Source organism: Pan paniscus, chromosome 1 (assembly GCF_029289425.2).
Source record: "Pan paniscus chromosome 1, NHGRI_mPanPan1-v2.0_pri, whole genome shotgun sequence".
NCBI classification, from domain to species: domain Eukaryota; kingdom Metazoa; phylum Chordata; class Mammalia; order Primates; family Hominidae; genus Pan; species Pan paniscus.
The window spans coordinates 184,361,195-184,388,722 of record NC_073249.2 but is presented as its reverse complement, the minus strand read 5'-3'; the positions used below and the strand labels follow the sequence as shown (position 1 = coordinate 184,388,722).

General features: G+C 41.3%; 1 protein-coding gene across 3 annotated transcripts in view; it reads right to left on the bottom strand.

The window, feature by feature from the left end:
• Window positions 1-994: 994 nt before the first annotated feature.
• The window catches only part of ZMYND12 (zinc finger MYND-type containing 12), a 32,312-nt gene continuing 5,778 nt past the window's right edge, over window positions 995-27,528 (bottom strand). The window contains exons 1-8 of one of the 3 annotated variants that reach the window (XM_063608291.1): window positions 26,933-27,026; window positions 26,541-26,671; window positions 25,483-25,654; window positions 17,051-17,220; window positions 13,624-13,746; window positions 12,493-12,604; window positions 10,362-10,507; window positions 5,384-8,081 (exon numbers count right to left, since the gene is read on the bottom strand). In XM_063608291.1, the coding sequence (XP_063464361.1) occupies window positions 7,959-8,081; window positions 10,362-10,507; window positions 12,493-12,604; window positions 13,624-13,746; window positions 17,051-17,220; window positions 25,483-25,654; window positions 26,541-26,671; window positions 26,933-27,026 (1,071 nt within the window). In that variant the 3' untranslated portion in view covers window positions 5,384-7,958. Of the gene's footprint in view, window positions 3,933-5,383; window positions 8,082-10,361; window positions 10,508-12,492; window positions 12,605-13,623; window positions 13,747-17,050; window positions 17,221-25,482; window positions 25,655-26,540; window positions 26,672-26,932; window positions 27,075-27,528 lie in introns of those variants that run through there. The other 2 variants (XM_063608289.1, XM_003812878.4) reach the window with 2 other exon arrangements.

Sequence of the window (27,528 nt, the reverse complement as noted above, 5' to 3'; positions counted from 1 at the left end):
GGCAGAAACCATGCTGCAGGGGCACAGGTGGAGAGATGTTCAGGCTGGCTGCAGATGCCTTTCCAAGTTGTGGGATCTTGGGATTTCGTCTCCTCAAAGAATAAGCCTGTGACACTTCCCTTCTACTTCCCAGAGTCACATGGTGTCCCTCTAGGACTCTCCCAGCTTCATGCTGCTGGCACCCACCTGTCTATCACGCTGGTATCCGCGCTTTTCCTGCAGCTGCTGCTTTCACTAATGGCACTTCTTAAATCTGGTGAGAGGCTTCTCTCAAAAATGATCGCTCTTCCACTAACCTTAGGTCTACTGTACTCTTGGTGAATCACAGCTCTTTAGAGCTCCCCAAGGGCCTAAGCATCTTTTGTTAGAAAATTCTGGCTGAAATTCTCATGAGATGGGTCAGGGAACCTTGGAGTGGCAGCACTTGTGTCACATCTAAAGGCACTCCTCTGACTAAAGAGAAGTGGCAGCTGAGCACACTGCCTGCCCTGGGATTTTCTTCTGCTCTAAAGGACATTATTAAGACAACTGGTCTGTACTGTATCGCCTGATAGTATCATATCAATGTCAATTTCCTCATTTTGGTGATTGTTCTAATAAGAATACGTAAGAATGTGTCCTTGTTTTTAGAAAATACACATTAAATATCGAGGGATAGAGGTACATCAAGTCTGCAATTTACTTTCAAATGGCTCAGAAAATAATGGGTTTCTAGAGAGAGAAAATAAAGCAAATGTGGCAAGACGTTAACATTTGGGAGATCTGGGTGAAAGGTATTATAGGAATTCTTTGCATGAGTAGGCTGAGTAAGTCTGAAATTACATCAGCCTCCTGTGCTGGGTTCACCTCCTCTCCATTAAATGTTGTTTCCTCCGGCATTTCCTTAGGCTTTCTGCTATTCCTTAGCTGCGGGTTTCATCCCTACATGATCTCCATTTGCTTGGTATTAATTACCACGTACATGATACTTTCAAATTTATCTCTGAACCCAGGCTTATTTTCTTTTCTTTTCTTTTTTTTTTTTTTTTTCAGACAGAGTCTCACTCTGTCGCCCAGGCTGGAGTGCAGTGGCATAATCTCAGCTCACTGCAGCCTCCACCTCCAAGGTTCAAGCAATTCTCCTGCCTCATCCTCCCAAGTAGCTGGGACTACAGGCGCCCACCACCATGCCCAGCTGATGTTTTTGTATTTATAGTAGAGACGGGGTTTCACCGTGTTGGCCAGCGTGGTCTCGAACTCCTGACCTCAGGTGATCCACCTGCCTCGGACTCCCATAGTGCTGGAATTACAGGCGTGAGCCACCGTGCTCGGCCCAGGCTTCTTTTCTTAAGGTCAGATGGCATATCCAGTTGCCCACCCTTCATCTCTCTTCGAATGTCTGATAAGCTTCTCAAATTCACCATGTTTCAAGCTGAATTCATGTTTTTGTCTCTCCCCAACAAACCTCCCCTCTTTCAGGGCCTCCTCAGTTGAGTGCACAATGCCAACCACTTGCTCAAACCACACACACACAAAATAAAACAGAACTACGTGGTCATTTTTGGCTGCTACCTTCCTCAACCCTTACCTCCAACTTGGTTTCTTGTGGTAAAACTTGACTTTTAAACCATGAACCACCTTTTTTCACTGAAAACTTTTCTTTTTCTTTTTTGCCATGTTCATTAAGATGTTCCAGGAGATACACAATCCTGAAAAAGGTCTGCATGGGATAATGCTTATAATATATAATTCTGGTTTTACATCTTGCTCCCAATAGTAACCTTGTTCATATGTTTTTAAAACCTGCTACTGCTTATTTAAATATTAGCTATTAAAAGTGTGTGTGTATGTATGTACATAATATAAAATATTTATCTCTATCACATTGCACTGATCTTGATGAATATTAGGAAAGACATATGTTTTGTGTTTGGCAAAATGATTGCATGGTTCTGTCATCCAAATAATGCTTCACCATCTTTTCTGAAGCATTTTCTTTGCCAATTGTTTGTTTTGTGTGACCTATTGTGTTTGAGAAATGTTGTACCTCACAGAGTCATCATGAGAACAGAGACACCTCATTTGTACAATGTGTATCTGTAATGGGACATGGCAAGGCCTGGTGTTAGAGCAGTTTGGTTCCAATCTTGGTCATCTGAGGCCCTGTGGCACAGCAGAAAGCCATGGAGTGCAATGATAAAATGTTATATAGTGACAGCGTAGAGCAGCAACTCAAAGTGAATTTTTGTTAAATAAAGATTCATAGACGATATGATATATTTGTAACAGTGCATATGTGCTTGCTAGTGGAAAATTTTAATCAGGCCTTTCAGAGATGATCCTTCAGCTCCACCCTTATGAATTCTGCTGAAGACGCTTAGGAAAGATGTGATCACCAGGTGGGAAGATAAGAGACACTCTATAGGGAACCCAGAAATCCTGGCTCATTTCAACCTACTTATACCCTTCGGGGTCAAGTAAAACACTTTTTTTTTTTTTTTTTTTTTGAGATGGAGTCTTGCTCTGTCGCCCAGGCTGGAATGCAGTGGCATGATCTCCGCTCACTGCAAGCTCCGCCTCCCAGGTTCACGCCATTCTCCTGGCTCAGCCTCCCGAGTAGCTGGGACTACAGGCGCCCACCAACACGCCTGGCTAATTTTTTTGTATTTTTAGTAGAAACAGGGTTTCACTGTGTTAGCCAGGATAGTCTCGATCTCCTGACCTCATGATCCACCTGCCTCAGCCTCCCAAAGTGCTGGGATTACAGGCGTGAGCCACTGCGTCCGGCCAAGTAAACCACATTTTGTAGAGCTGTTCAGAACTGAGATGATTTCCTGCATCAATAAATCATATATAAAAATGAAATACATTTTCATTGAAGAGTAAAAAAAATTAGGGCAAAATAAGAACATTTTTGAATTAATGAAAGAAAGAAAATCTGAGAATTTGCCATCTTTAGGCCCTCACTATAGGAAATACTGAAATATTTATCAGTAATGTGAGCCAGGATGGAAGATGTGAAAAGAAGGAACATGATGACTTTACAAAATAATTATGACATGAGTTTAAGATATATTTGAAATAAATAATAAGAAGGTATAAGTTAGTGGGAGGTAAATATAGTTAAAAGATTCTAAAGACCTTCTATTGTCAGGGATGAGAGTTTCCCAAATAACTTTAAATTTTGATAAGTAAGGAACAAATGCTTGGATTTCTGGGGCAATCACTAAAAGAACAGAAACACAGAATATAAACTACAAGCTCGCAGAGTGGAAGAAATGGAAGGAGAAAAATTATGTAATCAATCCAAAAGAAAGAAAAGGAAAAAATAGAACATGCAGAACAAATAGAAGGCATAAAATAAGATCATAGATTTAAACTCCAATAACTTTTAAAAACTCAAATCATTTAGTGTGTAAACAAAATGTAAATGGACTAAATGATTCTTTAAGAATGACAGATATAAAAACATCTAATCATATTATTTTTACAAGAGATGCATCACAAACATTACAAGCTGGGCCCAGTGGTGCCTGCCCCAATTCCACTACCCAGGGGGCTGGGGCAGAAAGATCTCTTGACCCCAGGAGTTCAAATCCAGCCTGCAAAACATAGTGAGAACCCCTCTAAGGATATAGATTGTTTGGAAGTATAGGAGACATATAGATTGTTGGGAAGAAATATCAAGAGTTTCAGTCAGAGTTTAGCCAGGGAAACAGAAACCTCTCTGGGCATTTTGAATAAAGAAAGTTATTTAATACAGAGAATTAGAGGCATACACAATCTTTGAAGTAGCTGGGAGATCAAGATCAGGGGGTAAAGGGCAGCAAGCTGCTTCCACAAGAAATCTGCATTCAGGAAAACAACAGTGGATGACTCACAGGAAGGTAAATGGTTGCTCCTTATGCAGCTTCCAAATTTTGAGCAGTTGGCCCTCATTGACAGAATGTTATCTAGAATCATAAAAGGAGAGGGATACTGAGAACTATAGCTCTAAGCTTCCCCTTATAAGCAGAGGGAAATGATGAAGGGAATGGTGATGATGCCTAGCTGATAACGAGCAATCCAGCCCCAAAGGAAGTCAATGCAGCTATATTAATATGAGACCAAAATAAACTCTAAGGCCCAAAACATTACTAGAGATAAAGAGAATCACACTTCATAATACAAAAAATTCCATTCACTAGAAAAATATAATATTTGAATGTGTAGACACCTAATAACAAAGCCTCAAAAAATATAAAGCAAAAACAGGCCAGGCGCTGTGGCTCACGCCTGTAATCCCAGCACTTTGGGAGGCCGAGGCAGGTGGATCACGAGGTCAGGAGTTCAAGACCAGCCTGGCCAAGACGGTCTCTACTAAAAATACAAAAATTAGCCGAGCATGGTGGCACATGCCTGTAATCCCAGCTACTTGGGAGGCTGAGGCAGGAGAATTGCTTGAACCCAGGTGGCAGAGGTTGCAGTGAGCCAAGATTGCACCACTCCACTCTAGGCTGGGCGATAGAGTGAGACTCCGTCTCAAAAAGAAGAAAAAAAATATATATATATATTTCATATATATATATATTTCATATATATATTTCATATATATATATTTCATATATATATATTTCATATATATATATTTCATATATATATATTTCATATATATATATTTCATATATATATATTTCATATATATATTTCATATATATATATTTCATATATATATATTTCATATATATATTTCATATATATATTTCATATATATTTCATATATATATATTTCATATATATATTTCATATATATTTCATATATATATATTTCATATATATATTTCATATATATTTCATATATATATTTCATATATATATATTTCATATATATATATTTCATATATATATTTCATATATATATATTTCATATATATATATTTCATATATATATATTTCATATATATATATTTCATATATATATATTTCATATATATATATTTCATATATATATATTTCATATATATATATTTCATATATATATATTTCATATATATATATTTCATATATATATATTTCATATATATATATTTCATATATATATATTTCATATATATATATATTTCATATATATATATTTCATATATATATATATTTCATATATATATTTCATATATATATATATTTCATATATATATTTCATATATATATATTTCATATATATATTTCATATATATATATTTCATATATATATTTCATATATATATTTCATATATATATATTTCATATATATATTTCATATATATATATTTCATATATATATATTTCATATATATATATTTCATATATATATATTTCATATATATATATATATTTCATATATATATATATATATATATGGCAAAAACAAACAGGACTACAAGGAGAAACAGATAAATCCACAATGTTAGTGGATAGATTTTATACCTTTCTTAGACATGAACAAAAAGTCAGCAAAAATATGCAAGAATTGAAAATATGAACAAACTTGACTTAAGGGGCACTGCTCCCAATAACTTCATTATTTTCTAGCACACACAGAACACTTAAAATATTGACCACATTCTATAAAGAACATTTCTAAAAATCAAAATTATATACAGTATATTCCAGGACCTCAATAAAGCTAGAAATCAATAGCAAAGAAGTTGTTTTAGAACTTCTCTTTTGGAAATTGAGTCATATTTCTAAGTGACTCATGAGTCATAAAAAATAAGAAACATTTAGAAAAATAAAATACTGCATTTTTAAAATATATGGGATCAGCTAAAGCAGTATATAGGGTAAAATTTATAGCCTTAAATGCATGTGTTAGAAAAGAAGAAAAACTGAAAATTAAATTACTAAGCATGAAAAAAAAAGCAGAAAATTATGGCCTATAGCCAAGAAGTAAATCAGTCAATAGAAACAATAAATTGGCCAGGTGCGGTGGCTCACACCTGTAATCTCAGCACTTTGGGAGACCGAGGTGAGCAGATCACGAGGTCAGGAGATCGAGACCATCCTGGCTAACACGGTGAAACCGCATCTCTACTAAAAAAAAATACAAAAAATTAGCCGGGCGTGGTGGTGGGCGCCTGTAGTCCCAGCTACTCAGGAGGCTGACGCAGGAGAATGGCGTGAACCTGGGAGGCGGAGCTTGCAGTGAGCCGAGATCACGCCACTGCACTCCAGCCTGGGCGACAGAGCGAGACTGCATCTCAAAAATAAATAAATAAATAAAAATAAAAATAAAGAAATAGAAACAATATATTTAAACAATAACTTTATAAATGTATTGAATGCAGAAGGGTTAATGAACAGGAATTCAGGGAGAATAGATAAGACAGGAGTGAGAAGGCAAAAAGAGGCCAAGGAATAAAGAATAGAGTAGGAGTCTAATAAAATGGACTTTTTAGAATGTTTTCAGAATAGGTAAGTTCTAATATTTTCTTTGAAATTATCTGCTGAAGAGTTGTTGATCCTCCTCCTTACCCCTCCAGTCTTCATTAAGAGTCTATTTGAAAGAGCTGACTCATATTTGGGGTTACGGGTTAAGAGCTAAGAAGAAGGGGCTTTGTCTTTAAAGAGAAGAAGGAAGTGCTACACAATGTTGACTGGAGAATGAGAATTCATCTGAGGCTGAAAATTAGATCAAGAGATGGCTGAAAGACAAGTAAGCCCCTGGGACTTCATGGCCATCATGGAGAAGCATAAGAATGCCCACAAGTATGGAAGTGGGGGGGGTGGTGAGAGCGGGGGGTGGGGGGCGGTTTCCAGCTGATTTTACCTGAAGGGGCAGGGTGACCCATCTGACTTATTTTTATTATGTGTGTTTGAGTGAATTAATTTACAGTGAGGAACATAAAACTCTCTGACAGGTTCTTGACCTGCATATCTTCTCCCTGGGTGCAGATCTACTCACGAAGCAAAATGCTGCTTGGCAAGTCTGGAGAGGAACTAAGGGAGAAAAAAAAGGATATGCTAAATTACCAGAGTCATCAAGATGGGATGAGCTGATATAGCTGTGGCCACATCTGGGCCATTTTACAACAGTAATGGATGAGGCTATAGGGAGATCAAGGTCACAAACCAATGATGTGAGAGAGCTGGAATTTGAGCTCAGGCATGTCTGAGTCCAAGGCTCACCCTCTGTCCTCTCCATCACAGGGGATCTTTCAGGATGCCTCTCCCCTAGACTGTATAGATGGCCCACATCTGCTTCAAATTATTGTCTGAGATAAGAAAGATGCCACCCTGGAATGGCATCTCAGTCAATCCATACTGAAGCTCCTTGACAGGCCCAGGGGCCTCCTCTGGCACAGGAAGACCTTATATCTAATTTATGCCTGCATTTTGCTATTTGTTTTCTATGTGTCTCATGTCCTTTTTGTTCCTCTATCTCACCTTTTCTTTAAGTGGGTATTTTCTAGCATACCATTGTAATCCCTTTGTTGATTTTTAACTATTTTTAGAGTTATTTTCTTAGTGATTGCTCTATTATAATGGGTACTTTATCACAATCTACCTCAGATTAATGCTAAGTTAATTCCAGCATGGAATTAAGAATAGAGAAACTTTGTTCCAATATAGCTTTATTCCCTACCCCCTCCTTTACCCCTCCTTTAGCAAAAGTGTATGAAACATGCATCGTTGGGAGACTTCTGGGAAATGACAAACTATTTGTAGTTTAACTACAAATACCATATTAGTGATCTGACTACATATTACTCAGTCATACAAAGTCATGATAAATCAAGTACAAAGGTCATGACAAACACAGTTTTTAGTGATTTCTATGCCTAAAGCTTTATATTCCCTTAATATGCTGTGTAAGAAAAAAATAACAGCTATGTGTGCAATCCCAGGGGAAGAGGGTGGAAACTTCAGCAGTCTACAGTACCTCAAAGCAGTTGTGCAAGGCTGGAATATATTAGATCTTCAGTAGCCCCTGGAATAACCCTTGATGCAGAGCTCATGGGTCACTAAGTAATGGGATGGTCTTCAGTTGAAATGAGACTTAATAACTCTTGAATGGTGCTTTGCTCATGGACATCAAGCTGTTGTTCTTTGGCTAGACTGAGGGCCCTCATGCCATATTCCTGTGCCTGAAATAGAATTGCAGTGACAAAAGGAAGTTGTCACAGGAAAGCATAACACTGGGAAGCCCCATCTGTGCTCAACTCCAGAAACATGAGAGAGAACTGACCACATTTTCACACCACCCACTGAGCTCTTGTTGATAAACCTGTAAACACACTGGGCCCTTACATGTGTGCTGGGAGGGGCAGCAGGGCACCAGAAAAAAACCCCACCTGACTTGACAAACTAAGTACAAACTAAGTATACCTTCTTAACAAAGTGAGATCTTTGTAGGACCTTAATCAGGCCCTAGAGGCCATCACTGGAAGGCATAGAGGTGACAGGTGCCACAAGTAAATTACCACTCTGGGGTGGTCCTGGAGACCATGTGGCCCAGAGTTTTGACTTGGAAAGAGGCTCCCCTTTCTTCCTCTCTTCTTCTCTTCCTTCCTTCCTTCCTATAAATTGTTATTGAATGGTTACCATGTTCCAGGTCCTGTGAATATAGGCAGAAATTCCTATTCTCATGGAACTTACAGTGTAGTAGGGGAGAAAGACAATAAAGAAGACAAATAAAACACGACAGTATCTTAAATGATAAATGCTAAGGAAAAAAATAAAGCATGAAAAGGGATAGGAAGCATTAGAGGTAGTAGTGGGGGTTTGCAGTTTTAGACAGGGAGAGCAGGGAACGCTTCACTGAAAAGAAAACAGCTGAGTCAAGTGAAGGCCTGAAGGAAGTGAGGTGCCAGTCTTGATGGATAGATAGATGTGTGCCTTTTGTCTAAGGTCTCTTGTAGATCTAACACACCCTGGGGTAATGACTTCCTTGAGTACACAGTGGAAAATTGGACATTGCACTGTAGAAATGAGGTTTTGTCCAATGTAAATTTGAAAGTTCAGTGGAAATATTTTCCTATTCCTCACCCATTCCTACCCCTATCCCAGACAGGGTTAGTGCCCTGTGCACTGTGCTCCCACAGTGCTCTGGGCTTCGCTGTCACACTCTATCATAACCTGTGAGCTCCTCCAGGCCTGGTATACTGCAGGTGCTTAGTAAAAGTTAGCTGAAGAAAGAAAAGAAAAGAGGGAGGAGGGAGGAAAGGAGTCTTAAATTTTCCCATGTCACCCACACAAAAAGGGCTCCCTCCAACCAGCCTCCTCTCTCTCCCCCTGCCTACTGCTTTTTCTTCTTCTTCTTCTTCTTCTTCTTTTCTTTTTCTTTTCTTTTTTTTTTTTTTGAGACAGGATCTTGCTCTGTCACCCAGGCTAGAGTGCAGTGGCACAAGCACGGCTCACTGCAGCCTCAATCTCCTGGGCTCAAGTAATCCTCTTATCTCAGCCTCCCGAGTAGCTGGGACTACATGTGCACACCTCTATGCCCGGCTGATTTTTTTATTTTTATTTTTAGTAGAGAGTGGGTCTCATTATGTTGCCCAGGCTGGTCTTGAACTCCTGGACATAAGGAATCATCCCTCCTCGGCCTCCCAAAGTACTGGGAATACAGTCATGAGACACTGTGCCTGGCTAGTTTTCTTTATAGCAGTTTCTACTATCTGAAATTATATTACACATACATATGTTTATTTCCACTCCTCCAAAAAACACCAGTGCCATGGAGATAGGAAACGTATGGATCACCACTGTATCCCCAGTCCCTAGATTAGTGCTTTACAAATGGTAGATTTTCAATAAATGTTTGAATGAATGAGAGAATCAACCAATAAGTCAATAAACCTGAGATATGCTACTTACTGTCTGTAAGACATTGGGCAAAGAATTGACCCTCTTGGTGCCTCAGTTTCCTTGTTTGTAAAGTAGAGATAATAAAATAGCTACCTCATTAATGTTGGTGTAAGCATTAAGTATGATAATTACGTAAAGGGTTTAGGCCAACAACTGGTATGTAAAAGTACTCAAAAAGTTACTTTTTGAATCATTTCATGGCAATGCATTTCTGACTGAATCCCCGCAGCAACAGGGAACTCAGTAACTGGAGTTAGAGTGACTACTTCATCCGTCCAAGGCTCCCCAGAGCCTTCCTGCCCTGCAGGCTTCCCAGCACTGCCCCAGACTCCCTTTATCTATGCAAGACTGGGAACCCTCGGGGGAAGAAGACAATCCAGTTTCCATTATGCAGGCTAGACTCAACACAGGAGAAATGTCGTAAGCATCTGAACCTCTTTGGAGTGAGGGCTTGCTCTGAGGGCAAAAGCTATTGGAATTGGGCAAAACACAAATTTTGAGTTCAACTAGTTGAATTTCTACCTTCATTTTAGACGTGTTGCTTTTTTAGGGAAACTTGCCTTTGAAGAATTCATCATCAGGTAGTAAAGCATGACCAGGATCTTCAGAACAAAGATGGTTTTTTGGGGGGCTTTGTCAGATGTAGATTCTCGAATGTTCAAGATTGAAGTCAGGATGCGAATGGCTTCTGCTTCCTGGGCTTCATCTGCATTGGAAGGGGAAGAAAGAAAAAACAGGCTCTTGGCAACTGAGTCTGCCCTCATCAAAAGCACTCAGCTGTTAAAGCGCCTGGTCTGCTGAAGCCTTCCCAGGGGCACTGGTGGAAATAGCACCAATTACAGCAAGTTTTTTACCTAGAGGACTCCCTCCAGGTGCAAAGCAGGAAGCCCCAAAGCAGGAGTTTCAGACTGCTTTCCAGCTTTGCTTAGCATGCCATTATCAGAGTAGCCTAAAAATATGCTCACTCCCACAGGTCCCAAAGTTGCTAAGGTTTCTCTCTTTTGGAGTCCTGAACTCTAGATCTCTTGGGCTTGCAAACACAGATAATCTGTCACAGGCAGATTACTTGGGTCCAATTCAGATTCCACTCTACAGCTGAGAGGAGAGAACTGGGGGAAGGGACTTCTTGCAGCTGCAGCAGCTTAACTCTTCTCGTCTAGGCCATAGATGCGTAAGCAACAACCTTCATGCTTCCCTCTGAGAGTCTGTTTACTATTTTCCCCAGTAGTTTTTGGTCCTACTTTAGTCATCATTTACTGAGAAGTCACTACATGCATTTAAAAGCACTTATACAAGTACTAAGCTTAGAGAAAAAGACGAAAAGGATATACACCATCATGTTAAGGTTGGCTATCTTTGGATATCTATGATTTCCAAGTTTTCAGCTATAACATGAACTATTTACATAATGAGAGAAAATTCAATAAAGTTATTAATTTTTTAAACTTTAGCTCAAAACCTCTCCTCCAAAGAGTCTTCCTTCTTCAACACCACCCAGCTGTCCTCACCTCTTCATTCTGGGACTCATCTTGTAACATAATTTGTACTCACATGAATGTTCTTTTGTTATTGCCTATAGGTTCTATATCACCAACTGCACTGTATGTCTCTTTTGAGCAGAAACTAGATCCTCTGTGTCTTTTCATTGTCTCTGAGGGCATGATGCTGTACGGTACTATTCAACACTTAGCCCTTTGCTGGCCCGGGGAATACAGTTTAATCCAACTGGGCCCTGCCACTGAGAAGCTCACTGTTCAGTAAAGCATGAAGCTAAGGCACCAGAAGAAATCAGCAATGCACCTTCTGTGTAGAGTCTACCTTGGCTTACGTGTCCTGGAGCAAGAGTCCCCAACCCCCAGGCCATGGACCAGAACTGTTTTGTGGCCTGTTAGGAATCGGGCTGCACAGCAGGTGGTGAGCAGGGGTGGTGGGGGCGAGTAAAGCTTCATCTGTATTTACAGCCACTCCCCATTGCTTGCATTACCACCTGAGCTCCACCTCCTGTCAGTTCAGCAGCAGCATCAGATTCTCTTAGGAGCGTGAACCCTATTGAGAACTGTGCATGCAAAGGATCTAGGATGTACACTCCTTATGAGAATCTAATGCCTGATGATCTGTCACTGTCACCCATCACTCCCAGATGGGACCATCTAGTTGCAAGAAAACAAGCTCAGGGCTCCCACTGATTCTACATTATGATGCATGGTATAATTATTTCATTATATATTACAATATATTAATAATAATAAAAACATAGTACACAATAAATGTAATGCACTTGAATTCTCCTGAAACCATTCCTCCCACGCCCCCCAGTCCATGGAAAAATTGTCTTCCATGAAACGGGTCCCTGGTGCCAGGGAGAGATTGGGACTGCTGCCCTGGAGGGATAACATAGAAATGGATGCTCTGCAGAAATCACAGGGGGCTTTGATGTGGTCTTTTTTTTCCTCTAAATCTGTCCCTTAGTAACCCCCGAATGGCTATGTGTGATGATAGGGATCTGAATTCTTCCCAACACTGGTAAAATCTCTTTGATCCCCGTGTCTCAGTTTTCTCCATCAGCAACATGGGGAAGGTGGCAATGGTGTGCTTCATGACAGGGACAGCTGCTTTCCCTCTTAGGGACAAGGTCTGTGTATTGGGTGAGATGAAGTCACTGCTCTCCCTTCAGGGAAAACTGCCACTTACCCAAGCCAGTGTCATTCTCAAATAGTTTGCCCAGTAAATCCATTTGTTGGATGTGAGCCTGTGAGAGGACTTGATAGTGATTGTTCAAATATGCATGCCAGATCTCAGAGACCTGTTGGGAAAAGAGACGGTAATACGACAAGCAGGCCAGACCTCAGCTGTCGGACCAGGCAGGTGAGGAGAGTAGCGCATTTGGCCGGGCTTCTGGGCAACCTGGAGGTTCTCTCTCTCACTGTGCCTGGAGGCAGAGGGAACCCTAGGAGCCCAAACAGGCCTGGCCAAGGTAAGTGTGACAAGTGATGGGCTGAAAAGGGCCTGTGGCAGCTCATCTTGGGGTAGCCCTAGTGGTTATCTTTTGTATAGCACACACAACACGAAACCTTCACATCCTCACAACATCCTGATGTAATATTCTTATTATTCCCATTTTACATGTAAATAAACCAAGGCTCAGAGAAGATCACACATGACTTCTGGTAAGAGCTGTTAAGTGGCATAGCCAGAATTTAAACCCTGGTCTATCTGATTCTAAAGCTTTTAAACTACAGCAAAATGCCTCTTTCTCAGAAGCAGGTCTAAAACATGAATCAACAATCAGCAGAAAGCCTATATTACACATTTATTACACAAATGATTGCCTGCTAAGTGAGGTGTTACTATATGGATACAGCTGACATTTTAATATATTGGAAACTGTTTAAAATATTTTACATGTAAATATGGAAATTTCTCATGTTCTTGGATCCCTTGACAGGATCTTGTAGCAACAGATTTCCCTTGGAAATCTCCTTCTCTATCGCACACTTCAATAAGCCCACATTAGCTTGCTGCTATGGGTATGACACAGCATACAACAGTCTATCTGAAGGGGTTTGGCTCTTACTGACCTGTCCTTCATTATTCGTTAATCACCCTACGGATGTTAAGGGTTAGTCTATTTTGGTAGTGGAGACACTGGAAGAAAGAAAATGGAGTATATCATGTATCAGGCTATATAGTCTTGGGCAAGCCACTTCATCTCTCTGTGCCTCTCTTTCTCATGAATGGTATGTTTTTCATGAATAGTCTAATACGAGTTGTAAGACACCAAGCCTAAGAGTGAAGGCTCAGCTCCCAAATTCCCCAGCTCACCTTGGTGTACAATGTGTCTGCCAGGTCCAACTTTTTAAGGTCATAGAATATATTAGCCAGGTGGAAGTAGCCCCCTGAAGTCCTAATGTCCTCTGTTCCAAATGCACAACTGGCAAAATAAATCTATAGCAGAAGGAAGAAGGAGAGTGCTTGAGTTCCTTTTGCAAATCATATATCTGATAAAGGACTTGTATCTAGAATACATACAAGAAACTGTTACAACATTCCAATTTAAAAATGGGCAAAAGATCTGAATTGACATTTCTCCAAAAAGATATTCAGATGAATAATAAGCACATGTATAGATACTAACATAGTAATTAGGTAGATGCAAAACAAAGCTATAATGAGATATCACTGCATCTAGGATGGCTAGAATCAAATACAGAAAATAAAAAGTGTTGGGAAGGATATGGAGAAAATGAAACCCTCACACATTGCCAGTGGGAATGTAAAAGGGTGCAGCCTCTGTGGAAACAGTTTAGTAGTTCCTTAAAAAGTTAAACATAGAGTTACTACATGACCCAGAAATTCCTCTTCTAAGTACCTACCCACAAAGACTTGTACGTAAATGTTTATATCAGCATTATTTAAAATACACAAAACATAGAAACAACCAAAATGCCCATCAACTGATGAATGGATAGACAAACTGTGGTATATCCAGGCAATGGAATGCTAATCAGCAATAAGAGGAATGAACTGTTGATACATGCAACAACATGGATGAATCTCAAAATAATCACCCTAGGTGAAAGAGGTCAGATGCAAAGGACCACACATGATGCTGTCTGTATGAACTGTCCTGAGAAGGCAAATTTGTAGAAACAGAAAGTGGTTGCTGGGGCTGGAACAGGAATGGGAAATGACTGCAAATGGATACAAGGGATCTCTTTGGGGTAATGGAAATGTTCTGAAACTTGATTGTGCTGATGGTTGCGCTACTCTGTAAATTTGCTAAAAATAATTTAATTGTACACGTAAAATGGGTGAATTTTATGGTATATATCAATAAAGCTGTGTGTGTGTGTGTGTGTGTGTGTTTAAAAAGCTAGGCTAAGGAATCTGAGCTTGTGCTAATTTTTTTTTTTTTTTTTTAAAGACAGAGTCTCCCTCTGTCGCCCAGGCTGGAGTGCAGTGGCGCGATCTTGGCTCACTGCAACCTCGCCTCCTGGGTTCAAGCGATTCTTTTGCCTCAGCCTTCCGAGCAGCTGGCATGACAGGCACACACCACCACACCTGGCTAATTTTCATATTTTTTTTTTTTGGAGACTGAGTCTCACTCTGTCACCCAGGCTGGAGTGCAGTGGCGCAATCCTGGCTCACTGCAACCTCTGCCTCCCAGGTTCAAGCAATTCTCCTGCCTCAGCCTCCCGAGTAGCTGGAATTACAGGCACATGCCACCACACCCAGCTAATTTTGTATATTTAGACGGGGTTTCACCATGTTAGTCAGGCTGATCTAGAACTCCTGACCTCTGGTGATCCGCCCATCTCGGCCTCCCAAAGTGCTGGGATTACAGGCGTGAGCCACTGCGCCCAGCTAATTTTTGTATTTTTCATAGAGACGAGGTTTCACCATATTGGTCAGGCTGGTCTCGAACTCCTGACCTCATGATCTGCCTGCCTCAGCCTCCCAAAGTGCTGGGATTACAGGCGTGAGCCACCACACCTGGCCTACTAATTCTTAACTGTGTGGCCCAGCTCAGGACAGAATGTGCCTCTGCTTAATTTGTTGGAGGATGTAGAGTATAGAGAGGAAACACAAAGAATTGTATTAGTCAGGAGCCCAGGTGGAACTAGATGGCACCCTCAATAAGATTGCCTGAAGATAGTTTAGTGGAATTATTATTTGACATGTAGAAGGGTTAAGAAACCAACAAGGGCTAGGGAAAAGCCCTACGAGTAAAACCAACAAGGCCTAGTGAAACACCAGGGACTACCAACAGCAAGAAACTATTACCATCCCTACACCTGAAACAGCAAGGGGAGGAAACAAGGTTACCAGGGCCCAGCAAGAGCTAGCACTATGGAAGAAGGCTGCCTGACAGGAGCTGTGGCCACAGAGGAACACTGTTCCTGACAGATCAGGGGTGGGGCAGAGAGGCAGCAGAGAGAATCAGTGCCCCAGACTTTTTCTCCTCCTACTCTCCACTCCCCTACTATGCCTTCCACTCTCCAAACCCAACCAAGGCCAGAGAGCAATGGAGTCCATAGAGGTTGTGTAGTCCATAGAGGTCAGGCTCCCAGGGCATAGAGTAGGGCAGAGAATGGATATGGGTTAGTGGAATTTAAAGAATAACCAGCGTAAAATTTAATTTACGGGCATTGTACAGGCAGGCAACCAGAGGAAGGGCTGCTTGGTGCAGAGGCCAGAAGAGAGGCTGAAGAGAGAACCAACCTGCAAGGAGACTGCAGTCTGACTCTACGCTAACTCAGATTTCACGCCCAGGAACTCTTTTCTCTGGTAATATTTTCCAGTACTGAAATCCTAATAGAAACCCCTTAAATTTTGAAAGAACAATTCAGTTATCATCCTCAACATCCCATCTAACTTTGTACAGAGTTTTATCATCGATAAGTGCTTTCTTATACATCTAGCTCTTTTAAATTTAATAACCAACACTCTGAAGTAGAGATATTACTGTTATTTTTTAAAATAATAGCCAAGGTACTGTACATTTATTGTCCTATTATTAATCTTCGCAATGACCCAGTGAGACAGAGACTATTTTATTATTCCTGTCTTGCAGGTGATGAAAGAGGTTAAACAAATTTTCCAAGACAATGTGGCTAGTGAAACAACAGATCTGTGACTAGAAGCAAAGCCCTTCTCTCTCTCTCTTTTTTTTTTTGAGACGAAGTCTTGCTCTGTCGCCAGGCTGGAGTGCAGTGGCGCGCGATCTCGGCTCACTGCAACCTCCACCTCCCGGGTTCAAGCGATTCCCCTGCCTCAGCCTTCCGAGTAGCTCGGACTACAGGCATGCACCACCACGCCTGGCTAATTTTTTGTATTTTAGTAGGGACGGGGTTTCACCATGTTGGCCAGGATGGTCTCAATCTCCTGACCTCGTGATCCGCCCACCTTGGCCTCCCAAAGTGCTGGGATTACAGGCGTGAGCCACCATGCCCGGCCAGCAAAGCCCTTCTCTTAACGAGTATGCTGTTTTGCCTCCCTTTACTCTTCAGGGCAACTGAAACTTCAGGAATATGTGACCTGGCCAAGGCTGAATAGCTATGAAGTAGAAATGCTTGAACTCAGGTCAGTAGAATTGTGTTATGGCTAACATCCCACCAAATAATCAGTTGTAAACAGAAAGTTTTAGAGAAATGCACAGTTTTAAAAAAATTAAACAGATTTTGGAAATATACAGGTGTTATAATTTAGATTTTGGAAATATACAGGTGTTATAACTTAGCTTGTTTACATCATTGGCCAGATGATAACGGGCCTCTTCATAGTTTTTCTTAGCTATATAGAGAAGTCCCAGATTCCGATGCAGTAAAGAGTGGGTGGCATTACTACAGTCAGTTGATTTGAGGACTGTCCACTGCGCTTGGAATAGATATTCTTCAGCCTGAACGATTCGGCCCAGACCTGCCCAAAAGCAGAAAAGAAGGTTATAATTCATATCCAGGCCAAAGAACACATGAGGAAATATGAGTCATTACCCATTCACTCATGTAGTCATTGACTCAAGTATTTATTGACACAGAAAAACTCATACAGGAATGTTCATAGCAGCCTATTTGGAAGAGTAAAAAAAAAAACAAAAAAACAGAAACAATGTAAATGTCCATCAGCTGCTCAGTGGATGAACAAAAGGAGGCATCTCCATCTCCATCTCCATCTCCATGAGTGGAATATTACTCAGTCATAAGAAGGAATGAAGTAGTGCTACCTGCTATAATGTGGATGAACTTTGAAAACACTATACTAAGTGAAAGAAACCAGACACCAAAGGCCACATATTGTATGATTCCATTTATATGAAATGTCCAGAATAGGCAAATCCATAGAGACGGAAAGTAGACTAGTGGTGGCCAGGCGACAGGGGGAGTCCAATGCAAGGGAGGCACTAACAGGGGGTCCAATGCAAGGGAGGCACTAAGAGGGAGTAACTGCTGACAATTACAGGCTTTCTTTTAGGGGTGATGAAAATGTTGTGGAAATAGATCATGGTGATTGTTGCACAACCTTCAGAATGTGCTAAAACCAACCACTGGATTGTCCTTTTTTTTTTGTTGTTGTTGTTGTTTTGAGGGAGTCTCACTTTGTTGCCTAGACTGGAGTGTAGTGGCACGATCTCGGCTCACTACAACCTCTGCCTTCAGGTTCAAGTGATTCTCATGCCTCAGCCTTCCAAGTAGCTGGGACTGCAAGCATGCACCACCACACCCCACTAATTTTTGTATTTTTAGTAGAGACAGGGTTTCACCATGTTTGCCAGGCTGGTCTCAAACCCCTGACATCAGGTGATCCACCCACCTCGACCTCCCAAAGTGCTGGGAATACAGGCGTGAGACACTGCGTCTGGCCTGAATTGTTCTTTAAAAGGGTGAATTTTATGATACGTGAATTATATCTCAATTGTGAAATATATATATGCATATTTAATACCCTTTATGTGCAAGGCCTTGTGTTGGGTGATGGGGAATCAAAGTGCAACATGAAAACAAATATATTTACAATATAGTATAATTGCAATAGCAACACAAGCTTTGGAAGTGTCAGAGGATAGGAAATGTTTAATACTATAGATGAGATGGAGAGGGACACTGAAGCAGAGTCTGAGCTGGGTTTTGAGGATGAATAGTTTTCCAGGTAGATAAGGCAGGGAGAGCATCCCAGGCAGAAGTAACAGCATGTGCAATGTCATAGAAATATGAAATAATATGTTATGTTCATAGAACTATATAGAGTCACAGCTGCAGGGAATTGGTTCCAGAACCCCCATCAGATACCTAAATATAAGGATGCTCAAGGCTCTAATATAAAGTAGTGTAGTATTTGCATATAACCTATGCACATCATTCCCTATGCTTTAAATCATCTCTAAATTACTTATAATACCTAATACAAAGTAAATGCTATGTAAATAGTTGTTCTACTATATCATTTTTGTCTTTTTTGTTTACATTTTTTCCTTTTTTGTTTATAAGCCCACAAGTAACATCATGTATTGTTTTTATTTGTATCATTTTTAATCATCGTATTATTTTAAAAAATATTTTTGATCCATGGTTGCTTGAATGGGCAGATGCAGAACCTACAAATATGGAGGGTGTAGGGACTGTATCGGCCTGTGATGCTGGAGCACAAATTGTGAAAGACAGAATGGCAGAAAATGAGGCTATGGTGGTAGGCAGGGGGCAGGTCATGGAGGGCTTAGTGAGTTATACCAAGGAACTTGATGCATGTGGATAAAAACTAGAGGATTTTCAAAAAGGGCGAGAGAATCAGATTTAAATTTAGAAACATCCTCTGGAACCAATGTGGAGGAGGGACCAGAGGGGAGGAATAAAGGTAGAAGATTCACTGGAAGATGTCTGAAATAGTTCGGGCAAGCACGCTTAAGAGCCTGAAACAAGACAGTGAACTAAGGAGGAGGAGATCAAAAAGAGATAGGAAGTAGAATGGACAACACACGGTTACTAAGTAATGTGGAAGGTAAGAGAAAGGAAAGCCAACTTTATTGCTAATATTTAGATACCCTTGACACTTAAAGCTTTTTGTTTATTACATATCATCTTTATATATACAGACGCCTGCCTACCTGCTTGACTCCTGGGGAAATTTGTCAGAACTGAATAGAAAGCCACTACGTCAGTGTGCTGCAGGGCAGGAGGTGTGCTCTGGGGGCGAAGCATTGGTGTGATAGGTGCTGCAGCAGAAATGGCATCAACAAAGGGTTAAGAGGTAAGGACACCAACCCCTCATAAGCCAACCCTCTGCTCCTCTGTGTCCTTCCTGTCAGACCTAGTTCATATGTAAGCATGCTTTTATTCTAGTTGTAACCCTACATCACTGAATTAAAGGAAAAGAGATGAAGAGGAAGCAGTCTACAAGAAGAAGCAAGTAACTTTGCCTGATGGAAGGTCAAAGTGCAAACTAAAATGGGAAACTACTAGATTAGGAGCACGAGGCCTAGTCCCTGATCCTGGCTCATGTGAACATGGCAAGTCACATCTTCCCTCCAGGCTTTGTCTATAAAATATGAGGTTTAGGCTGAAGTCCTCTCACATTTGAAGAAGCAAATGACTCTTAACTAAGATTGTTTAGATGGGAAAAAAATGGTACAGGGCATTGACAAATATTGGAAATTTAAAATTTTCAACATCCAGTTCTCACTCAAGGAGGCAATGCCAAAGAATGAAGACTCCAAGGCCCAGCTGAACCAGCATCTAAACAAGCATCAGTCCTAAAGGAAAAGACATACTTGGGAGAATAAACTGTGAGGCTAGAGAGAGAAAGTACGGTCAGAAGAATGGGCTACTACTAGCCCATGAGATTACAGTCAGAACTAAGCTTGTGACCAGTGAGTATGTAAGTTCAGGCCTGCCTCTTATGGACAGTGCCTACCTGGAGAGGCATAGGGTGAAGTGGAGGTGGTGGAGACATAAAGGAAGTGATACTATCCCTTAGGGTGATTTTACTAGTGTATGGAATTGAGAAAGGACAGCCACTTACAGACCAGTGGTACTTGTCTGAAGGGTGGGGCAACAGGCTTACACTGGGTTAACGGCAGATCTGGGAGATATTATGGGAGAAGATTTTGCAGGACTTGGTGATGAAAGTGAAGGAATGCAGCATACAGCAGTCACAGCTGAGTCAAAGGTTGTGGCTGTGAGGTGCCCAGGGGAAGAAAAGGGAATCGGTATTTATTGAAGACCTGTTATTTGACCAACATTGTGCTAGTCCCTTTGCATCGGTGGTCTAAGTCTACCAACAACCCTGTGAAATAATCATTAGATGAGGAATTTGAAGAGGAGGCAACTTCATTCATTCATTCAACCAAACATATATTCACCTAATTGATTGAGTCTCTATCACAATGCGTGATGCTCAATGCACATTAAGACGTGATCCCTGACTCCAAGAAGCTTAAAATCAAGTGAAGTAGGCATACAATAAATAGACAAAACATGAGTGCTGTGAAGGAAATGAACAGAACACAGTAACCAAAATCCTAGCTCACTGCAGCCTCCACCTGCTGGGCTCAAGCAATCCTCCCACCTCAGTCTCCCAAGTAGCTGGGACTACTACAAGTGCATGCCACCATGCCCGCCTAATTTTTTTTTTTTTAAGAGATGAGGTCTTGCTAGGTTGCCCAGGCTGATCTTGAATTCCTGGGCTCAAGAGATCCTCCCATTTCGACTTCCCGAAGTGCTGAAATTACAGGTGGGAGTCACCACGCCTGGCCAGTTTAAGCAGACACCTGAAGGATGATCAAAAGCCAACCACGTATGAGAGAGAAAAGAGCATCCCAGGCAGAAGGAACCATATATGTGAGAGCTCTGAGTGAGGAAGAGCTTGGTGCCTACGATCACCCAGACAGTAAAGAAAGAGATGATATTTGAACTCAGGCTCTCCTGCTTCCAAATCACTGATAACAGTGGGGGAAGATGAGTAGGGTGGCTCCTCCTTGAAGTGTTACTGAAAATGTCATTTCTAGTTGATTAAAATTTCAAAGTTTTACTAAAAAGAAAAAAAAAAAGCTGAATTTCTGTTATCTGTCCACTCCAGTCTGAAGGAATCTCTAAGATGGGAAAGAAACATGTGCATAGGAAAGTGATTTCTTTAGACTTCCAGAAAGGTTAGCAAGGTTTTAAACCAATGACTGTGGAGTTACGGTGAAATCTTCCATTTAGACAGCACTTTGCAGACTTCAAAGCACTTTCATGGTCATTACACTCGAACTCATTTCACCCTTAAAAGAATCCTGTGAAGAGAACTCAGATTCAACACATACTTACACAGTGCTCGCGAGGTTTCAGGTACCGTGAAATTATTTTTTTAGTACCTTCTCTGTGCTAAGTACTGGGCTGAGTGTGAAGACATCTGTGATAAGTAAGAATAGACACAGATCCAGTTCTCCCCTGAGCTTACAGTCTACTGGAGCAGGGAGCCAATTAAATAATCTCATCAATGAATACAATTATTAATGGACTAAGTGCTCAGAAGAAAGGAGTAGTTCTTTTTTTTTTTTTTTTTTTTTTTGAGACAGAGTCTCGCTCTGACGCCCAGGCTGGAGTGCAGTGGTGCGATCTCCTCTCACTGTAAGCTCCGCCCCCCGGGTTCATGCCATTCTCCTGCTCCAGCCTCCAGAGTAGCTGGGACTACAGGCGCCCGCCACCACGCCCGGCTAATTTTTTGGTATTTTTAGTAGAGACGGGGTTTCACCGTGTTCGCCAGGATGGTCTCGATCTCCTGACCTTGTGATCCGCCCACCTCAGCCTGCCAAAGTGCTGGGATTACAGGTGTGAGCCACCGCGCCCGGCCAGAAAGGGTAGTTCTTTAAACGAGTATATTAAAAATGAGACCCGGCTGGGTGCGGTGGCTCACACCTGTAATCCCAGCACTTTGGAAGGCTGAGGTGGGTGGATCATTTGAAGCCAGGAGTTCAAGACCAGCCTGGGCAACATACTGAAACCCTATCTCTACTAAAACTACAAAAAATAGCTGGGCGTGGTGGCACGTGCCTGTAGTCCTAGCTACTCGGGAGGCTGAGGTAGGAGAATCACTTGTCCCTGGGAGGCAGAGGTTGCAGTGAGCCAAGATCAGGCCATTGCACTCCAGCCTGTACAACAGATCGGGACTCCGTCTAAAAAAAAAAAAAAAAAAAAGGGAGACCCAACCTGGTCTGGAGCCCTGGGAAATCTTCTAGACAAGGCAGTAGTAACCCTTGAGCTGAAACCTGAAAGATGACAAGGAGTTAATTTGGTGAAGGGAAGAGGAGGAGAAGCAGAGAGAGTGGCTACAGAAAAGCCTTTCCAAACAAGGAAATCATCATGCTTCTGAGGAACTGAGAGAAGGCCGGTCGGTGTAACTGGAAGGGAGGGAGAAAATAATTCAAGAGAGACAAGGTGATAGAATTGAGGTGAGAGAATTTGTTAACGGCTAGATCAAGCAGAGCTTCATGGGTTGCTTTAGAAATTTGATCTTTATTTAGAGGAGTGATGGGTCACATTTTTGTATGCAAACCACATTGGAGGGAGGCCAGAGAAGATGTGGGGAGACCAGTTAGTAGGCAGTGGTCTAGATGAGAGATGATGAGACTTGGGCTAGGGTGACTTTTCCAGAATCCCATAGCTAGCCAGTGTCAGAGGTAAACAGAACCTGGGCTGTATTTTCTTGTCCAGTGCTTTTCTCATTACTTTGGAGGAAAGACAGTCTGGAATGGGGTGTCAGACCTGGGCAGGGTGAGCAGGGCATTCCTGCAGGCAAACAGCCTGTTATGGGGAGTTGGAACCCACACAAGTGAGGAGGGATCCATGCAGCAGAGGCAGCCTGGAATGGGGAGTCAGAGCCCATGGAGCGGGAGGAGGTATCTGTAAGGTGGAAAGGACGGAGTTAGAGAGCGGGGATTGATTCATATAGGGGAACTCATTAATATGTAAATAAACCAATGAAAGTGAAAGCTGTCAGCAAAGGGAGTTGCAATTAAGGAATGGAAGTAAATCAGATTGAACCCTATGGTGCTGTATTAGATCTGGATCAAACAGTATAGACTAGTGGTCATACAGATATTGATGTAGATATATAGATACAGGCCAGACACAGTGGCTCACACCTGTAATCCCAGCACTCTGGGAAGCTGAAGCAGGTGGATCACTTGAGGACAGGAGTTCAAGATCACCAACATGGTGAAACCCCGTCTCTACTACAAATACAAAAATGAGCCAGGCGTGGTGGCACACACCTGTTGTCCCAGCTACTCGGGAGGCTGAGGCAGGAGAATTGCTTGAACCAGGGAGGAAGAGGCTGCAGTGAGCTCAGATTGCGCCACTGCACTCTAGCCTTGGTGACAGAGTGAGACTCGGTCTCAAAAAAAAAAAAAAGATATATAGATATAGAAATAAATACAGATGTAATGTGTGTATACGTACACCCATTATTATATTTACACTTACTCCCTAACTCCACTGAGAAGGCCTGGGAGCAGTAATACCCCAAAAGCATGAGTACATCTAGTGCACAGCTTTTGGCTTCTGATTTTCACTTTCCACTGAAAGAGATCAGGGCTCTTTAGAGGTATGTTCCAGAAAGCAGTCAAGTGAGCAAAGAACAAATGGGGTTGAATCTGGGAGATGCAGAAGCCAGCTTGAGTGGGGGCTGTCACTGGTCAAATCAGGGACAGTTTGAGGATCAAATTAACGATAGTAATGGATTTAAGCCCATTGAATAAAGAGGCAATACTGATACAAATAACTAAATGAATACATTGAAAATTCGATGAGGAATGGGATATTTATATAGTTTCAAAGGACGTCTCCATGAAATGAAAATTAAAGTTATTAATTACAGAAGGGTGAAAGAGTAACATTACAGGGAGGAAGCCTGGCAGACACCATCCTAATAAAGTAATTAAAATGAACATCATCAGTAATGAAAAAAATGAAAACATGCCAGTTTATAGGATGGGATGAGAACACAGCATCACCTCTGTACTGTTTTTGCCAAATATCCATAACGTGAGTCCCATCATTAGGAAATATCAGACAAACTCAAATTGAGAAATGTTTTATACAATTGGCCTGTAACCTGTAAAAGTGTCAAGGTCATAAAAGTCAAGAAAAGGTTGAGAAACTATTCCAGAGTTTTGTTGCCAACACATGGCAACAAAATAAAAAGTGTGACCCTGAACTGTATCCTTTTACTATAAAGATGTTATTGGGAAAATTCGAGAAACTTGAATGGGGTCTTCTTAGATGACAGGGTCCCCTTGTGTGGTTCCCACAAAGACATTCTCCTTCATAACCACAATACAATATATCTCATTTACTAAGGGGACACTGAAGTATTCTAAGGATAGGGAATCAGGTGGACAACTTACTCTCAGAGAACTCAGGGGATGAAAGTTCTTTATATTGTACTTAATTTTAACAGTTTTACTTTTAAAAAAGTTTTACTTTTAAAAAAGTATTTTTTTAAATGGTGGCTATTAAAACATACGAAGCATTTTTTTAAACAGTGGCCACCATGTAGGGTATCTGCTAAGTCTGCTCTATACTCTCAGAATTGCCTCTCCCATCTATAGGGGTGGGTTCCTGTATTTCTGAACTATGTGGCTCTGATCCCAGGGAACAAAGGTGGATCCCACACTCAAGCCATGTCAACAAAATTCTGTCTTCTACGAATTTGTAATTGGAAATCAGAAGCTAATTAGTTTCTACTGCCTACTTCAAACCTAGAAAACATGTAAACTGAAAAACTCCATCTGACATTTTGGGGTAGCTGTCTTCTACAGTGAGCACAGGGTAGACAAATCTGGTCTGCAGAGAGGAAAAATAGCAAAGCAGATACCCAGAGAGAAGTAGATACAGGAGACAAGGCCCAAGAGAGAACGAAAGGCACTCCAATTCTAGTCCCTCATGAAGCCTCAGCTCCTGTAGGATACTACAGCACCCTCACAAAGTTCCTCCTTTTTGTGCAGGCCAGCTTGAGTGGATTTCTGCCAGTTGTAGACAAAAGTCTGTGACATCTCCTTCCCTCCCTTGTGCTAAACTTTACAGCAACCCTGCTCCTTCTACAATAGGTCTCTTGGTGCCACTGTCAAGGGTGACTCTTTGATCATTGGTGTGACCCAAACATAACACCACTTAAGGGATCCAAGGATCTCAAGTCGGTTTCACTCACCAAGGCTGGCCTCGGCCAACAGCAGGTAAGCAGGCACAAGCTCTACGGAGCTCAGGCCATACAGGTTCACACGGAAGCGAAGGGACTGCAAAGCTGCTGGTACAGCATCTTCGTGTTTCCCTTCAAAGAGGTATTTCTGGGCTACGGTGTAGCAGAATTCAATCAAATACTTCTGTGGAAGAGAGAAACAGACTATCTGAGACAGTCTAAAGTTAAAGGCAAAGTTGGATGTAGATGGCCCTGGGGATAAGGCCAACACCTAATGACCCAGTTAAAGGCACATAGTGAGCCTGCCTGTATTAGAGTGGACGTGAAGCCCCACATAAGTGATATAAGAAAGCAAACTCTGGACTATGAGTTCCTTAAGGCCCAGGAACATGTGTATTTTCATCTTAGTTCAGCGCTTGGCATAGATGAATGCTCAATATAGAGTTATCAGATGAATAAATGAGTATTATTTTTATAGTTCTAATAAAACTTTACTTTAGCAAAGCTAGCATGTCTCAGGACAATCTGAAACTTTCTGCCTTCCTAGTTGAGTTAATTTTAAGAGAAACATCTCATTTTCCCTTCCAGAATTTCCTGTTTAGCTAATATCACAAAAAAGTTTAACTCTGCATTGTTCTAAGGCCACTATCAAAGTGTCATAACACTAAAATGGATGGATCTTATGTTTAGAGATTTATGGCTTATAATAAGGGGCTAATTTTTTAGAGTGATTGAGATGCTCAATACTCAATAATACTCAACACTATACATAATAATAGTGGCAGGTTTTGGTAACCTCCTTTATTTATTCAGTAGTATATCCATACATCATTCTTAACCCTCCTATTATGTGGCCAGACTCTTGGCATCTGTGGATGTTATGGGCTGAACTGTGTCCCCTGCCAAAATTCATGTGTTGAAGCCCTATCCTGCAGTCTGTCACGTGACTATAATTGGAGCTAGGGCCTGTAGAGAGGTGATTAAGTTAGAATGAGGCCATTAGGGTGGGCCCTAACCTAATCTGACTTGTGTCTTTATAAAAAGAGGAAATTGGACACACAAAGAGATACCAGGCATGCTTGCACACAAAGGACCATGTGAAGACACTGCAGGAAGGCAGCCATCTGAAAGCCAGGAAGAGAGGCCTCAGAAGAAACCAAACCTGCTGACCCCTTGATCTTGGACTTCCCAGCCTCCAGAGCTGTGAGGAAATAAATGTATGCTGTTTGAGCCACCCAGTTTGTGATATTTGATTGTGATAGTGCTAGCAGACTAATACAGTGAGTATTTAGTAAATGTGGAAAACAACAGACTGGATGGTGTTGAGGACTTAAAAAGATATAAAACAAAGTCTCTGCCCTCAGTGAGGTTACAATTTAGTGATCCCAACACAGTTTGAGCCTTGTCTTGGGCAGCTTCACCGCACCTACGACTTAACCTTGGAAAGTGCCATAGGCCCTACCTGCCGCTGCTGCAGCTGCTGCAGGCCATGCTGCCGTTCTTCCTCTGAATTGTAGAAGGGCATGGAAGTGCGCAGTGGAATCAAGAGCTGACATATTTTCTCATGGATGCTGTCCCAGTCAGCTTTCTGATGTACCACCCCACTGACAACAGAAACATAGACTTCATGATCTTTATATTTGGCATGACTTAAGATTCCATTAACCCTCCTACTGGCCTATCCCTAGACACCAGAAAAGTAAGCCAAATACAAACCAGGCAGGGAGCTCAAAGCCATTTCTGAGACTCAAATCTCTTTCCTTTCATGTGGTTATTTGATGATGTATAAACTGTGTTGGGATTGGAGAGTATGTTGTTTCTGCAGGCACACATTCACATTCTGAAGTCACACAGGGATGTTGGCATGCAATTGCTCATAGTGTTCTCTTATAATCTCTTTTATTTCTGCAAGGTTGGTAGTAATGTCCTCACTTTCATTTCTGATTTTAGTAATCTGAATCTTCTTTTCTAGGCCAGTCAACCTAGCTAAAGGTTTGTCAATTTTGTTGGTCTTTTCAAGGAGCCAACTTTTGGTCTCATCAGTTCTCTCTGTAGTTT